At 56.0% G+C, this 14,161-nt stretch overlaps 1 protein-coding gene across 1 annotated transcript; it reads left to right on the forward strand.

The window, feature by feature from the left end:
• Positions 1 to 5,303: 5,303 nt before the first annotated feature.
• Positions 5,304 to 13,622, forward strand: TLE5 (TLE family member 5, transcriptional modulator). The gene is made up of 7 exons (XM_055547375.1): positions 5,304 to 5,503; positions 6,641 to 6,738; positions 9,016 to 9,079; positions 10,390 to 10,434; positions 11,055 to 11,117; positions 12,315 to 12,389; positions 12,472 to 13,622. Exons 1-7 carry the CDS (start codon positions 5,477 to 5,479, stop codon positions 12,691 to 12,693), a joined length of 594 nt encoding a protein of 197 aa, XP_055403350.1. The 5' UTR covers positions 5,304 to 5,476; the 3' UTR covers positions 12,694 to 13,622.
• The last annotated feature ends 539 nt before the right edge of the window (positions 13,623 to 14,161 follow it).

A 14,161-nucleotide genomic window follows, 5' to 3' on the forward strand; every position in this document is an offset into this window, starting at 1 on the left:
ACCTGAGTCAAGTTTTTAAAGCCCGTCTGCTCTGCAAGGGAAAGGATTTTCGTCCTCCTTAATCACCGCTGTAAACTTCCACTCACAACCATGCTAGGCACACAGGAGGTGTGATCGATGTTGACCGAGGGAATGAATGAATAACAGCTCCATTTGGGGAGGGGGGACTAGGGCACAGAGCAGTAAAGTTATACTGTCCCGGGGTCACCTAGCCAGGTTACTGCAGCCAGGGTCTCAAGCCTAGGCTGGACAGCTGAGGCCCCCGCTCCACCAGGCCTATCACAGGGAGGTCCCCCGTGCCTGCCCGGCGGCCACCTGTTTCCTCCCCCGCCTCTGATTAATGGCCCCGCAGCCCCATCCATCAAAGGCCAGCCAGCGCCTGGCTCTGCCCTGAGGCCTCGGGGCCCAGTGCTCATTTGTAAGCAGGCCGAGAGGCTGGTCTCAGGCTGTTGGATATACGAGCAGATCCCCGCCCCAACTTGGCCCCAGATGTGGCCAGAGAACCCCAGGGAGGGAAAGGAGCTGGGGATGGGTAGGAGCTGAGGGGTGTGGATGGCAGCCACTCTGACAGTAAGGTCTTCAAAAGCCCCAGTTTACTCCTCCCCAAATGAATTATATGATGAAGACTGTTCCCTCTCGGCTGCAGCCTTCTGCCCTGTCTTTCCCCCACCCACTGGCATAGTTCTTTTTTTTATTTTTTTAACTATTTATCTATTTGGCTGTGTGGGGTCTTAGCTGCGGCACAAGGGATCTAGTTGCTGATCAGGGATGGAACCTGGGCCCCCTGCATTGGGAACGTAGAGTCTTATCCATTGGGCCACCAAGGAAGTCCCCCTGCTTCTTCTTGACATTTAGAGACCAACATCTGACCATAAAGTTAGGAAATCCACATTTTTTTTCACGCATCTTTTGACTTTGAAAATATTTCAGGCCTACAGAAGTTGTAAGACGATGACAATGAACCCCCATAGTTGCTTTTTCTAGGTCGAGACTCACTACTAGATTGAACCTGGGCCCTCTGGATTGGAAATGTAGAATCTTAGCCTTTGGACCACCAGGGAAGTCCCTAGCATTCTGTTCTTTCTACCCCCAAAGCTCCTCCAGACAGCGGGCCTGGGCCAGCCTGGGCCTCTCCTGAACCTTAGTTTAGGTATCCGCTGTGGTCTCCTGGCTTCCTGACTTGCTTATATCCATTCCCACTACCGGCAAGCGTCTTCTGCCGCGAGCCATGGTGGTCTCTTTCTGCTGCTTTATGTCAGTGCTCCTCAGCTGGGGGAAATTTTGCCTCAGGGAATTTGGGGCTGGGGGGCTCCTGGCATTGAATAAGTGGGGGCCAGGGATGCTGCTCCACAGCATCCACACAACCCACAGTGCCCAGGACAGCCAACCCCAGAGAATGATCCAGGCCAGAATGTTAAGAGTGGTACTGACAAACCCTGCTCTGAAGTCTTCCACAGCTCCCAAGTGCCCTCCAGGTACTACCACAACTCCTCAGATCAGAACACAGGGTCCTTCATCATCTAGAGTCCTGGCCCTCTCCAGTTAGTCTCCCTGCCATGCTTTGCCTTTATGCCCCACCTAAAAAGGCCTTTTCATACTGTCCATGAGGTTCTTTGGGAGAAGACAATGGCACCCCACTCCAGTACTCTTGCCTGGAAAATCCCATGGACCAAGGAGCCTGGTGGGCTGCAGTCCATGGGGTCGCAAAGAGTCGGACACGACCTAACGACTTCACTTTCACTTTCATGCATTGGAGAAGGAAATGGCAACCCACTCCAGTGTTCTTGCCTGGAGAATCCCAGGGATGGGGGAGCCTGGTGGGCTGCCGTCTATGGGGTCGCACAGAGTCGGACACGACTGAAGCGACTTAGCAGCAGCAGCAGCATGAAGTTCTTCTGTGCGCCAAAGAATTGATGTTTTCGAATTGTATTGTTGGAGAAGACTCTTGAGAGTCCCTTGGACAGCAAGAAGATCGAACCAGTCAATCCTAAAGGAAATCAATCCTGAACACCCATTGAAAAGACTGATGCCGAAGCTGAAGCTCCAATATTTTGGCCACCTGATGCAAAAAGCTGACTCATTGGAAAAGACCCTGATGCTGGGAAAGATTAAGGGCAGAAGGAGAAGAGGGTGACAGAAGTTGAGATGGTTGGATGGCATCACCAACTCAATGGACATGAGTTTGAGCAAACTGCAGGAGATAGTGGAGGACAGGGAAGCCTGGCGTGCTGTAGTCCATGGGGTCACGAAGAGTCTGACATGACTTAGCAACTGAACAATGAACAGAGGGTCAGGATCATATAGACATCAAGGGCCCAAGGACCTGGGTTGACCTCCTGGCACTGCCACCCACCATCTATGTGATTTTGCCCAAGTCTCTTAACCTCTTGGTGCCTTCATTTCTTCATTTTTAAAATGGGTATAATGGCAGGGTTAAAATGCTAAAACAGAGACTGGTAAAAACATAAAACAGGTGGGTTGGTTTATTCATAGTCTGGGTTGCAATTCTGGGCTTCTCTACATGCTGAAAGGCCCAGCCCTTACCCCACTGTACTGAGGCACCCGAATACAGGGAACTGCCTGCCTGGATGCAGGTGGTCTCCCAGGAGAAGGGGCATCTGGTCCCCACGGCAGGTGGGGAGGACTGGCAGTAAGGCTGGTTTCTTGGGCCTGTGACTCAGGCAGCCCTATAGGACTCTGTCTTCAAAAGAAGGCCTGGGACTTCCCTAGTGGTTCAGGGGTTAAGAATTTGCCTTGCAATACAGGGGACTAGGGTTCAATCCCTGGTTGGGGAACTAAGCTCCTACATGCCTCGGGGCACCCACATGACCAGCCCAACGAATGCAGCCAAATAAACCCTTTAAAAAAAAAAAAAAAGGAAAGAACTTGCACTTAGCTTGATGCCCTGTAGTCACCATCCTGAAATTCCTGATCTTTTCTGAATCAGAGGCCCTGCGTGTTCATTTTGCCCAGGGCCATGAAAACTATGTAGCCCATTCCCATCTAGGATTCCAATACAATTTGTGGGGTATACATATTCCAGGACAGTTAGCAACAGAAAACTTTCTATAACTATTTTTTTTTTTTTGGTCCATGCCACTTGCTTCCCCAACCATGCCACTTGGTTCCCCAACCAAAGCAGTGGAAGCAACGAGTCCTAACCACTGGACTGCCGGGGTTACTAGTCCAGGAACAGTAAACTTACTAAAAATTTGCGACTTTCCTCTTTCAGCAACGGAATTAAAGAAACCCCACATTTTACTAATTTATCTCTGGTCCCATTGGATCCTACCTTATTTAATATATTGATATTTTTTCATGGTGAATTTTTTGGCATTAATTTTTATTTAAAAAAATATGGTGTTATGGACTTTCACTGACGTAGCCCAGGTTCAATCCCTGGTCAGACAACTGAGATCCCACAAGCTCCATGGTATAGCCAGGGAAAAAACAAAAAGAACTAAACTAAAAAAGGTTGGTGATGCATAGGGAAGCCTGGCGTGCTACAGTCCATGGGGTCGCAAAGAGTCGGACATGACTGAGCGACTCAGTTGAACTGAAAACTAAGGAAAGAAATTAAAAATATGATGCTGGGAAAGATTGAAGGCAGGAGAAGGGGACGACAGAGAACGAGATGGTTGGGTGGCATCAACGACTCGATGGACGTGAGTTTGAGCAAATTCCAGGAGCTGGTGATGAACAGGAAAGCCTGGTGTGCTGCAGTTCATGGGGTTGCAAAGAATTGGACACAACTGAGCAACTGAACTGAACTGAAAAAATATGGTGTTAAAATGCTGTTTTATCTTCAGGGGCTTTGGGGGCAGAAGAGGCTTCAGTTTTGCTTATTCATCTCCACCTAGTCCTAACCCCTCATCTGCCCAGGAAAGGTGACAAGGGTCCTAACTCCATTTTAGATGGGAAAACTCAAGGCCCAAAGAAGTCAAACTCATCCCGGAGGTAGGTGCACAGTTGATGATGCTGGTGATGGTGATTATTAAAAGCTTGTGTATTTTAGCACTTGCACTGGGTTCACCATGCATTATTTCCATAGCTTCTTCCAGGCTGAGTCAGGCCTGGCCCCTCCTCTGCCCACAGCCCTCCAGGGCTCCCACTACTCTTCAGAGTAAAAGCCCACGTCCTCCCCACCGCCCACCAGGCCCTGCAGCATCTGTCCCTCCCTATCACCAGCTACAGAAGCTGCGGGGCTCAATGCAAAACTAAACTGTAAGGACCCCTGTTCAAAAATTATTTAGGAATTTCCAGAGACCACAAGGGCAGATGTTAACCAGAGCACAGCCCTTCTGGGAGCTGGGGCCCTGTGTGAATGCATGAAGTTGCTGGCCCTGCCTCCCTGCCCTCATTTCCTCCCAAGCACTCCACCCCCACCCCGTGCCAGCCAGTGCTGCCTCAGTACCTTTGCGCTGGCTGTCTCTGCCTCCTTGACTAAGCCACTACCCCCATAGCCTGCCAGCTCCTTCTCTCACCTTTGGGTCCTCTTAGAGGCCAAGGAGGCCCTCTGACCCCCTCTGTTTAAAATCGCACCTTCCGGCCCTCCCTCCTGGTTTGTTTTCTCCATAGCTGTTACCACTGTCTGACCTGCTAGGGATGTGGTTCATGGGTCTGTCTCTATGTCTCATGTCATCTCCACCAGGGCCACCAGGGCCTGGACTTTGTATCCCCTCCCACCCCCACATCCTGGAGCGAGGCTTGGCACACAGTAGGCGCTCCATAAATGTGTGTGGAAGCCATGGCTCCCAGAAACTCGGTGGTTATCACCACCTCCTTTCTACAGAAGAGGAAATCGAGGCTCAGAAAACATCCCGTGAGCCAAGGTTACAGAGCATGTCCATGGCACGCGTCCGGGTCGCGCCATGACTGCGCCGGAGGTTTCGATGGGAGCAGCCGGGCCCCCCGGCTCTGACACATGGGGAAACCGAGGCCCAGGCGCTGCCGTCCCGGCCACCAGGCCAGCAGGGGCCCCGGCGCGGCGGGGGCGCGCCGGGCCCAAGGTCACCGCGCCGGCCTGCCCGGGGGAGGCGGATGGGTGGGGATCCGCGGGCCTCCCCGGGCGCGCGCCCCCCCCTCGGCGGCGCGCACGGGGCCCGGGAAGCAGAAGCGGCGGCGGCGGCGGCAGCAGCAGGTGGAGCCGGAGCCTCCGCGCAGCCGAGGCCGCGGCCACTGCCGGCGTCGCCGCCATTAGACAATAGGAGCGGCGGCCGGGCGTGCGGGGAGGCGGGCGGCGGGGAGGGGCGGGGAGGGGCGCCGGGCGCGCAGGAAGCGGGGCCCGGGGCGCGCCGGGGCCGGGCGCGCGGGGAGGGGGCGCAGGAAGCGGGCGAGGCCGGGCGCGGGAGGCGGCGGCGGCGGCCCCGGGAGCTGCCGATCGGCGCCGGGACAAAGGCGCGGCCGCCGGCGCCCCGAGCAGCCCGAGCCGGGGCGCACAGCCGGGGCGCAGCCCGCGCCCCCCGCCGCGACTGACATGATGTTTCCACAAAGCAGGCATTCGGTAAGCGGGGCCCGCCGGCCCGGCGCCCACCCCATCCGGGTCCGGCACCCCCCAGTTCCTGGCCGGGCCATCCCCCAAGCTCTGGGCCCTGCGTCCCCCCAGGTCCCGGCCCGGTCCCCCCAGTTCCCAGCCGAACCATTCCCTCCCCCAGGTTCGGGCCCTGCCCCCCCCCCAGGTCCAAACTCAGCGCCCCTCTCTAGGTCCAAGCCCTGCGCCCCCAGCTCCAGATCCCAGCCGGGCCACCCCCACCCCCCAGCTCGGCATTTCCCCCCCAACTCCTGGGCCCAGTCCCCTCTAGCTCTGGGCCCAGCGCTACTCCCCACCCCCGCCGCCAGCTCCCGGACTCCCTCCCATCCCCCGTAGCTCCTGGCCCCCCTCCCGGCTTCCGGGACCAGAGTACCCCGCTAGGTTCCAAGCCAGGTCCCCTCCAGCTCCCTGCTTAGATCCCTCCACCCCGCGCCAGCCCGGGCCCTGCCCCCTACCCCCCAAGCCAGGCTGGGCCTCGGCGGCCTTGGCCTCAGGCCTAGGGCGCCCCGGAAGCCTCACCAGGCACCTCTAAGGCTGGGGGTGCTTTCGGGGTCCGGGAGTTGGGGGGAGACCCAAGGCGCACCCCTCCCGGAAGAGCGCGGCCCGGAGGAAGGGTGCTCAGAATCAGGGGTGCCCCCACTCGGAAATTTCAGGCGGTGAGAGAGGCCCCTCCCCCAAGGGGACTAGGCTAGGAAACCTCATTCCCCCCCAACTTGGGGGGGGTCTCTCTAGGACGCGTTACCCTTCCCCCAGAGGCAACTGGACGCTCAGAGTGCACCCCCTCCCGGCGCTTTGGAGGCGCGGTAGAGGGCGCACCCTGCCCCCCACCAAGGGCGGGCCTTCAGACGCACCCCCACAGCCTGGGGGTGGGGGGGGGACGAGCGACTCCGGGCGCACCCACCCCCCTCGGCTTCGCTGGAAGAGGCGGGGGCAGGAAGCGAGGGCGGGGGCCGCGCCAGGAGCTGTAAACACGGGCCCGGGAAGTGGGGCAGGGGTGGGGGGGTGGTGCTGCAGCTGCGCCTGCCGCCGCCTTGGGGCCTCTTGTGGCGGGGGAGAGGTGGATGTCTGCCCTGTGGGGTCCTGACCCGGGCCGCCGCCCCCTCCCCACAGGGCTCGTCGCACCTCCCCCAGCAACTCAAATTCACTACTTCGGACTCCTGCGATCGCATCAAAGATGAGTTTCAACTGCTGCAGGCTCAGTACCACAGGTGAGCTGGAGGCTGGTGGTCCCCGACTCGGGAGAAGGTGGAGCCCCTTGCTTCAGGCTGAGGCCTGGAGCGGAGATTGTGGCCTCTGCTTTATATACAGACTCCAAAAAATAGAGGCCTTGAAGGTCTTAGGTGGCAGGCGCTGTCTTTACCACTTCAGGGATATGACATTCATTCATTTAGTCTTTAAAACAGTCCCATTTAGATGAGAAATCTGAGGCATCAAAAATGCCAATAATTTGCCCAGACTCAGTTGTCTGGTTTTAGAGCCCCTCTCCCCACCCCAACACCAATGGGTAAAAAACTCCCCCAGCATCTAGAATTGGTGATTGATTCTCCACCTCCCCAAAGCCCTCCACCACCACCCCCAAATCTGTAGCCTGGTTTTGGAGAAAGGGTTCCTGCCACCCAGCAGTAAGGTGATTCTCCCTCCAGAATTGAATCTGACATTGCTAAAGGATTTTGCCATGTGCCTGATCTAAAGAGAAAGGAACTATTTATTTTTCATTTTACACTTGGAAAAACTTAAGCCCAGAGATTTTCTGAGGTTGCACAGCAAGAAAGTAGCAAGATTTATATCCCATCTCTGGATTGAAGGAAGCAGATCCTCAAGGCTCTGCTACAGAGCGGGGCTTTGCCTGGAAATCAGATGGGGAGTCTATATACCAGTGGGGTTTGGGGCCTCCCTGGATCTGTTTACCCACACAGAAGTATTTTTTGAAGGATCCTGGGATTTCTCCAAGAAAAAATTGGAAAGAGTGATACATTTGTTCTTTAGGGGGTACTACCCCTTCTCCCCCTTTGCTGAAGAGTGAACATACTTCCTTTTGTTTCGTCTTCCCTGCTGTCTTATCATTGTGCCCATTTCAAAGATGAGGAATCGGAGGTGTAGATGATTGAAGGGCAGGCCTAGGGACTTTGTTCTGATCCTGTGATATGGAGGGTTTAGGGGCTTCACCCAACAGATCTGGCCTTTCTGAGCCTCTCCAGGGGGTCCCCTCTCCCTGCCTGGCCCATGCCCACATCACGGTGACCACTGGAGCCAATCCAATTCTAGAGATGTTGCCAGAGCGCTGTGTGACCTGAGATAGGTCACACCCCCTCTCTGAGCTTCAGAGTCTCCCTTCACTGGACTTAGGCTTCCTGCTGTACACTGAGGGCTTCCACCGTGTTGGGGCTGTCACAATATCTACGTCCCTCAGGAAAGGCCAGAAATGCCGAATTTGGAATGAAATTGCCTGAGTTTATTTTTAACGGTGGTCACACATGGACATTTTTAAAGAGAATTAGACTAAGTGTGGCTCACCTGTGAACCCAGGTATACAAGTAGTGATCAGTCTGGCGGAACGAAACGCTAAGTCCCCTGGGGTGACCACAAGATCAACAAAGTATTTATTGGGTACTTACTGTATGCCATCATTAAGAACATTTCTGGTCTTAATTCATCTTGTCCTCACCACTCCACCCTGGGAGGCTGGAGCTCAGCAGACTCAGCAACCAAGGCCCAGAGAGGTAGAGGTGTTTGCCCAGAGTCACACAGCATCAGAGTGGCGAGGCTGAACTTTGGACCCAGTCTATCTAGTTGAGTTTGTGACCTCAGCTGTCTACCTGTCACCCTGACACCCCCTTGGGGGCCTTTGAGAAGTATCCAAAGCTCATCCTTGCTGGCGCAACCTAAGACAGGAGGGGGATCACCAACTCTATTACCCAGTGATAGAAATTTATACCCCTCCCCCCAACCAGGGAAATCAGAGGTCACAAGAGGGGCTGGGTGCCTTTGAAGATTCCTTACTGAATTCGGTCCAGAGCCCTGCCAGTGGGCTCCAGGCCTTTGTAACCTCTCAGCAATATCTGTCTATTCCTTTGCTGGAGAGTTTTGCCCAGTGGGTGGGAGTATGGCCTCTTAAACCCACTTCCTGGCTGTGTGACCTTGAGCCTGTTCACTCAACCTCTCTGAGCATCCATTGCATCATCTTTATAAAGGAGACTGACGTTAACAGCCCTGACCTCGTTGGATTTCAGGATAGGAAAAAGTTTCTTTGAATCCCTGTCTGACCTACAGTCAGGGTATTTGCTCTGACTTCTGTTTTTATTATTTTCATTGCTTTCTCTAGCCCCACATCTTCAAGGGGGGTTTCATCATCCCCAGTTTCCAGCTAAGGCAGCTGTGGCTGCCCTTCCCCCTTCTTCTCTCTGACCCCCACTAAAGTTTGGGGCTCCCTTGCACAATGGGGGGGACCTCATCCCAGCCCCAGCCCTCCCCCTGTTTTTCCTCAGTCTGAAACTCGAATGTGACAAGCTGGCCAGCGAGAAGTCAGAAATGCAGCGTCATTACGTGATGGTAAGCCAGCTCGGGGGTCTGGTGGGCAGGGCCAGAGGACCCCAGGTCCCCCTCCAGCACTGGCAGCTGCTGTTTGAACCCTGGCCATCTCCTCTGGGATGTGCAAGGAGTCAGGGTCTGCTCTCCGCTCAGCCAGCCCCTGGCCGGGCTGAGTTAATCTTGTTGGCCTGGCTGCCGGCCCGGGCAGTGGCCGAGGTGCCAAGCCACCGGGTTGCGGCCTGGGCCTGCCAGGTCCCCGGCTGTCCTTGGCAGCGGAGGAGCCAGTGGCTGTGAAAGCCAGGAACTGGGGGGGAGGTTGTTGATCCCTCCCCTCCCCACCCCCATGGTCTGAGCATCCCAGGCTTAACCCCTCCTAGTCCGAGCTTTGGAGGAGGACTCCTGGAGGGCCCCCCTCCCCAGGCAGGAGGCTGACACTCTTTTGAGGTGGGTGGGTGGAAGGGAGGGAGGGGGCGGCACTGCCTTCTTGGGCCTGACATTGGAGACCCTGCCCCTGCATACTGCCGGAATCACTTGCTTTGCTTCATATTCACCAGGTGGTGATTTCTGCATCAAAACCCCTGCCTAAGTCCAGCCCAGAGCGCACTTTCCCCAGGCCATGGGGGCAGAGCTGGAAAAGGAACCTCTGGATTCAGAGGGATGGGGCTGGGGAACTCCAGAAGGGTGTGCTCCCATTTGGAGAAAGACTGCATGGAGAAGGAGGCATTGCAGCTGGGGTCCTAATGAATGGATAGGAGCCAGCTGGGCAGAGAAGGAGAGGCCGCACAAACCTGGCTTTCTCCCCCTATCTTCCCTGGGGGGTGATGGGGAGTCATAGGAGGGTTTAGAGCAGGGGAAGGGCAGGGTCAGATGTGGGGCGTGAGGGGGGTGCCGCTGGCCCCAGAGGCAGACCCAACAGGATTTGTTTATCCTCGATTATTTATACCCAGGAAGACAAACTTCCCTGGAGTCCGGGGCCACCCGCAGACAAGACACATAAAGATAAAAGATTAGGAGCCTTGGAATGTGTGTGTGCGTGCCTGCGTGCGTGCGTGCGTGCGTGTGCGTGCGTGTGTGTGTGTATGTGTAGGGGGTGAGGTCATTATTCCAGAAATGGGGCACTCAGTGCCCCACTGGCGTCCCCTCGCCAGGCACCTGGGCCCCAGCTCCAGGTGTGGGTGTCTCCCCGTTTTCGCCTCCATCTCTCTTGCCTGCCCTCCCCTCCCCCCACCTCTCCCTTTCTCCCCTCTTTGTCTCTGTCACTTCCCCTGTGTCTTTTGTCTCTGGAGCTCCACATCCTTCACCCGCCCCCATTTCTGTCTCCCCCTACACAGTACTACGAGATGTCCTATGGCTTGAACATCGAGATGCACAAGCAGGTATGCCCCCTTCCCCCCTCCTCCCCGCTCCCCGCTCTGGCCCAGGCAGGTAGGAACCCGCCGCCCCTTGGCTGAGCACCAAGTCTGCCTTGATATCCTGTTACCTCCAGAGCCCCCCCACTTCTGTTCTTTCTCAGGCCTCCCTGGGAGGTTTTGCTCCCTGAGGGGGAGGGGCAGAGGCTTTCCCAGGACCTGCCACCCCCACCCCATTGTCTCTCTTTTGTGACAGCCCTGGGGGAGTGGGGTGATGTGACGTGCCAACCCACCCTCCAAACCCTATCTCAGGTTAGAGAATTCTGATGCCAGCTGCCCCCACCTCTTCCTCCCTCCCACGGAATGCTCACTACCTACGAGGCATCAGGCATCTTTCCAGGGCCACCCAGACCCCAAGCCACTGGGCCTGGATTTCGCTCTGTCCTGGGCTCTTAACTACCCTCAGAGACTCAGCCCCCGGGGCCACTTTTGCTGCTGATTGGGTGCCCATGGGCCTGATGAGTTGATATGATCCTGGGACGAGCCGGCCTCCTCTTGTATTAGACAGAACCACTGGGCCTCCCAGGGCTGGTCTGCACCTGCCCTGGCTGGCTGCTGCCCAGGGCTGAAGTGTCTGTCTGTTCCAGGCTGAAATCGTCAAGAGGCTAAATGGGATATGTGCCCAGGTCCTGCCCTACCTGTCCCAAGAGGTGAGTGGAGCCCCTGGGGGTCTGCTGGGAAGAGATAGACCCTGAACTTCCCTCAGCCCCACCCCTCTGTAGCCATCTGCGTGCCCCAGGGCACACGCCTACCTTCTCTGGACCTCCCAGCCATCAGCCAGTCTGTGCAGGAGAAACCCCAGGGGTGAAGGGAAGGACCTCACCCTGCTGTGGAATTCCCAGTCTGCGTGAGTCATTGCACCATAAAAATGTCAGCTACACTGCCGAACACTGCACCAAGAATTTTGTTTCTGCCTTTCACCTTCCTGAGATTCATCTGCCTGGTCCTGCTGGCCGCCGGGTGTACAGGAAGGCACTCCACACACAGAGGCAGACACAGATGCAACAGACATACGCACAGATGCAAAACATAGACACACAAAGGGACTATGTACCCAAGTCTTTTCTGTTTCCTGGGATTCTCGGTCTGAAGCCCACTGTACGCGCGCACACACACACACGTCTGGGTCACCTAAGGCCCCTCTGCTCTCTGCCAGATTTACTGCTGATAATTCATCATTTTCTTTTTAAATTCTGCTGGTACCTTGGGGTCCCACAGGGGATGATGCCCAGGGACAATTCAGGAGGACACCATGGAAGCCCCAGAGAAGGGGATTCTTAGGACCCTGAAGATCTAGCTTTTGGTTTCCTTTCATAGCAGGGGCTCCCTGGTAGCCAAGGCACAAAGGAGCTTGGCAGATTTTAGCATCTGATAGCCAGAGAGACAAATTTTCAGTGAAAGCTGGGGGATTGCCCCAAACCTTGACTCATACCCCAGCCCTGCCAGAATTCACTGGGCCTTCCCGGCTGTGGAGGAAGAGGAGCTTGGGTTAGCAGACCTCAGATCTCTTCCATTAGCAGTCCTGTTCTGAGCTCTTACAAGCTTTGACTTCTTTGCATGTGGCATCGGTCATAGTCCACAGTTTCCTAAGATTCTGGTACGAAGCCCTTTGGGTCTTCTGTGCATCTCTATGTATCCCATTTTCCACATGAAGAGACCGAGGCTTGGTGAAAGGAATCTACTGGAGAGAGGGGCGTTTCCTGAGGGGAGAGATGGGAAATCATAGAGAGGGAGGGCTCGAACAGTGGAGATGGGAGTGGGGCTTCTTCTGGGCTCCGTGCCACAAATCCCAACAAGATGGGGTGAATCATCTGACACCTCTCCATCCCCCATCCCCCACTTTCCAGCACCAGCAGCAGGTCTTGGGAGCCATTGAGAGGGCTAAGCAGGTCACTGCTCCTGAGCTGAACTCCATCATCCGAGTACGTCTGGGGTCTTGTGGGGGGATGGGGGAGGGACAGGTGGGCTCAAGGGGGCTAATGCTCCCCTGTTTGTGTACTGCAGCAGCAGCTCCAAGCCCACCAGCTCTCTCAGCTGCAGGCTCTGGCCCTGCCCCTGACCCCCCTGCCTGTGGGGCTGCAGCCCCCTTCTCTGCCGGCGGTCAGCGCGGGCACCGGCCTCCTCTCGCTGTCGGCGCTGGGCTCCCAGGCCCACCTCTCCAAGGAAGACAAAAACGGGCATGATGGTGACACCCACCAGGAGGACGACGGCGAGAAGTCGGATTAGTGGGCGGCTGGGATGGGGAGGGTGGGGGGTGGGACAGAGGGGAGACAAACACTGAGAGAGGAAGGTTCAGCACATGAGACACAGTAATAGCTTGGGATTGGCCAAACTCTGGTAGTATTTATGGTAGCTGCCTGCTGGGGCTGTCGCCCTGCTTCTGTGCCCTACCCTGGCTTGGCTCCTACCCCGAATTCCTGGCCTCCCTCCTCCTCCCCTGTAGCCTGAATGGGTCAGTACCCACTCATACCACAGATGAGGCAAGCTGAGGCCTGGAGAGACAGGTGGGAGGCCAGGTCCTAAGGGAGCAAAACCTCAAGAGGTCCAACACCCCCTGCATTTCCCTGATTCACACACATGTAACTGACAGTCTGCCCGCCAGGGGGGGCCCCCACCCCAGGGGTCACCCAGCCTCCCATTCTGGCACTGCATGCAAACACAATGCTAGCTGCCCCTCCCCACCCTGGGCACCCCGCGTCTGCCCCTCCCACCCACTCACCCTCCATGAGTTCCTGATGCCCGCACCCACAAAAGAAAGGGGCCACCGACAGCGAGCTTAGCCCCAGGGCAACAGAGTGGGGCCAGCAACTCAGAATTCCCTTTCTCCCCTTCCCGAATAAAGATGAGGGTACTCAAGTTGTCTTGGTTTTTATTCCCCCCCCCCTTTTCCAGTATACTAGCTTGTCTTTTAAGAAAAGGGATATTAAAAAAAGGAAAAAGACAAAAATGTAAAAAAAAAAAAAAAAAAGCAACACCCACACCTGTGTCTGTATATAGCCTTTTAGACTGTCAGCTTTTGTTGTGTTCAGTCGTTTGATCTCTACGGAGAGAAGTGAAAATGCTGTATCGAGGGTGGGCTTAGCTGTGCCTTTCAAATAAAGACGTGAGAAGGTTGGTTGCTGTGTTTCTGCCTGTGTTGCGGGCTGCCCCGCGGTGACCCCCTTCCCAGGGGAGGAGGGGGGCCTCCTGCAAGCCTGAGCCCCCTCTTCTGTTATGGGACTGGATATGAAAAGTCCTGAGTCCAGCTTGTAAATATAATTTAGCTCCTGAACGCAGTCTCTAGCCCCGAGATGGTCAGATGGAGGCTTGAGGTCACACAGCAAAGCCTCGGTGTTTGAGGTCTGGTCAGCTGTTTTGACAGGTAGGCAAAAGGACTCAAAAAAGCTAATGGGTCACTGAGCATAAGTGGTGGGACTGGTTTCTGAGCCTCAGGCCAGATGGTTCCTAAGTGAAATTCTTTACCCTTAAGAGACAGATGTTAAGACCATGAGCAGTCACTGTGCACGCACACACACATGGCTTCTTCCAGATCAGAGAACTGATTCCTGGCTGGACCTCAACTCTCCAAGGACCACTCGGAGCCTGCCTTCATGCCCCTGCATCCAAGCTGGACCACCTGGGGAGGGGGAGCCAGGAGGAAAGGTGGTTCCCTGGGGCACCTGGCACTTCAGTTAAGAGAACATCAGTCTCCCCA

This window comes from Bubalus kerabau, chromosome 1 (genome assembly GCF_029407905.1).
Source record: "Bubalus kerabau isolate K-KA32 ecotype Philippines breed swamp buffalo chromosome 1, PCC_UOA_SB_1v2, whole genome shotgun sequence".
NCBI classification, from domain to species: domain Eukaryota; kingdom Metazoa; phylum Chordata; class Mammalia; order Artiodactyla; family Bovidae; genus Bubalus; species Bubalus kerabau.

Excerpts from the sequence above, each read along its gene's own strand:
- TLE5 (XM_055547375.1), top strand. The coding sequence starts at position 5,477 with ATGATGTTTCCACAAAGCAGGCATTCG. Across the intron at positions 5,504-6,640 it reads TTCCACAAAGCAGGCATTCG|GGCTCGTCGCACCTCCCCCA; the intron begins GTAAGCGGGGCC and ends CCCTCCCCACAG. Across the intron at positions 9,080-10,389 it reads TGCAGCGTCATTACGTGATG|TACTACGAGATGTCCTATGG; the intron begins GTAAGCCAGCTC and ends CCCCCTACACAG.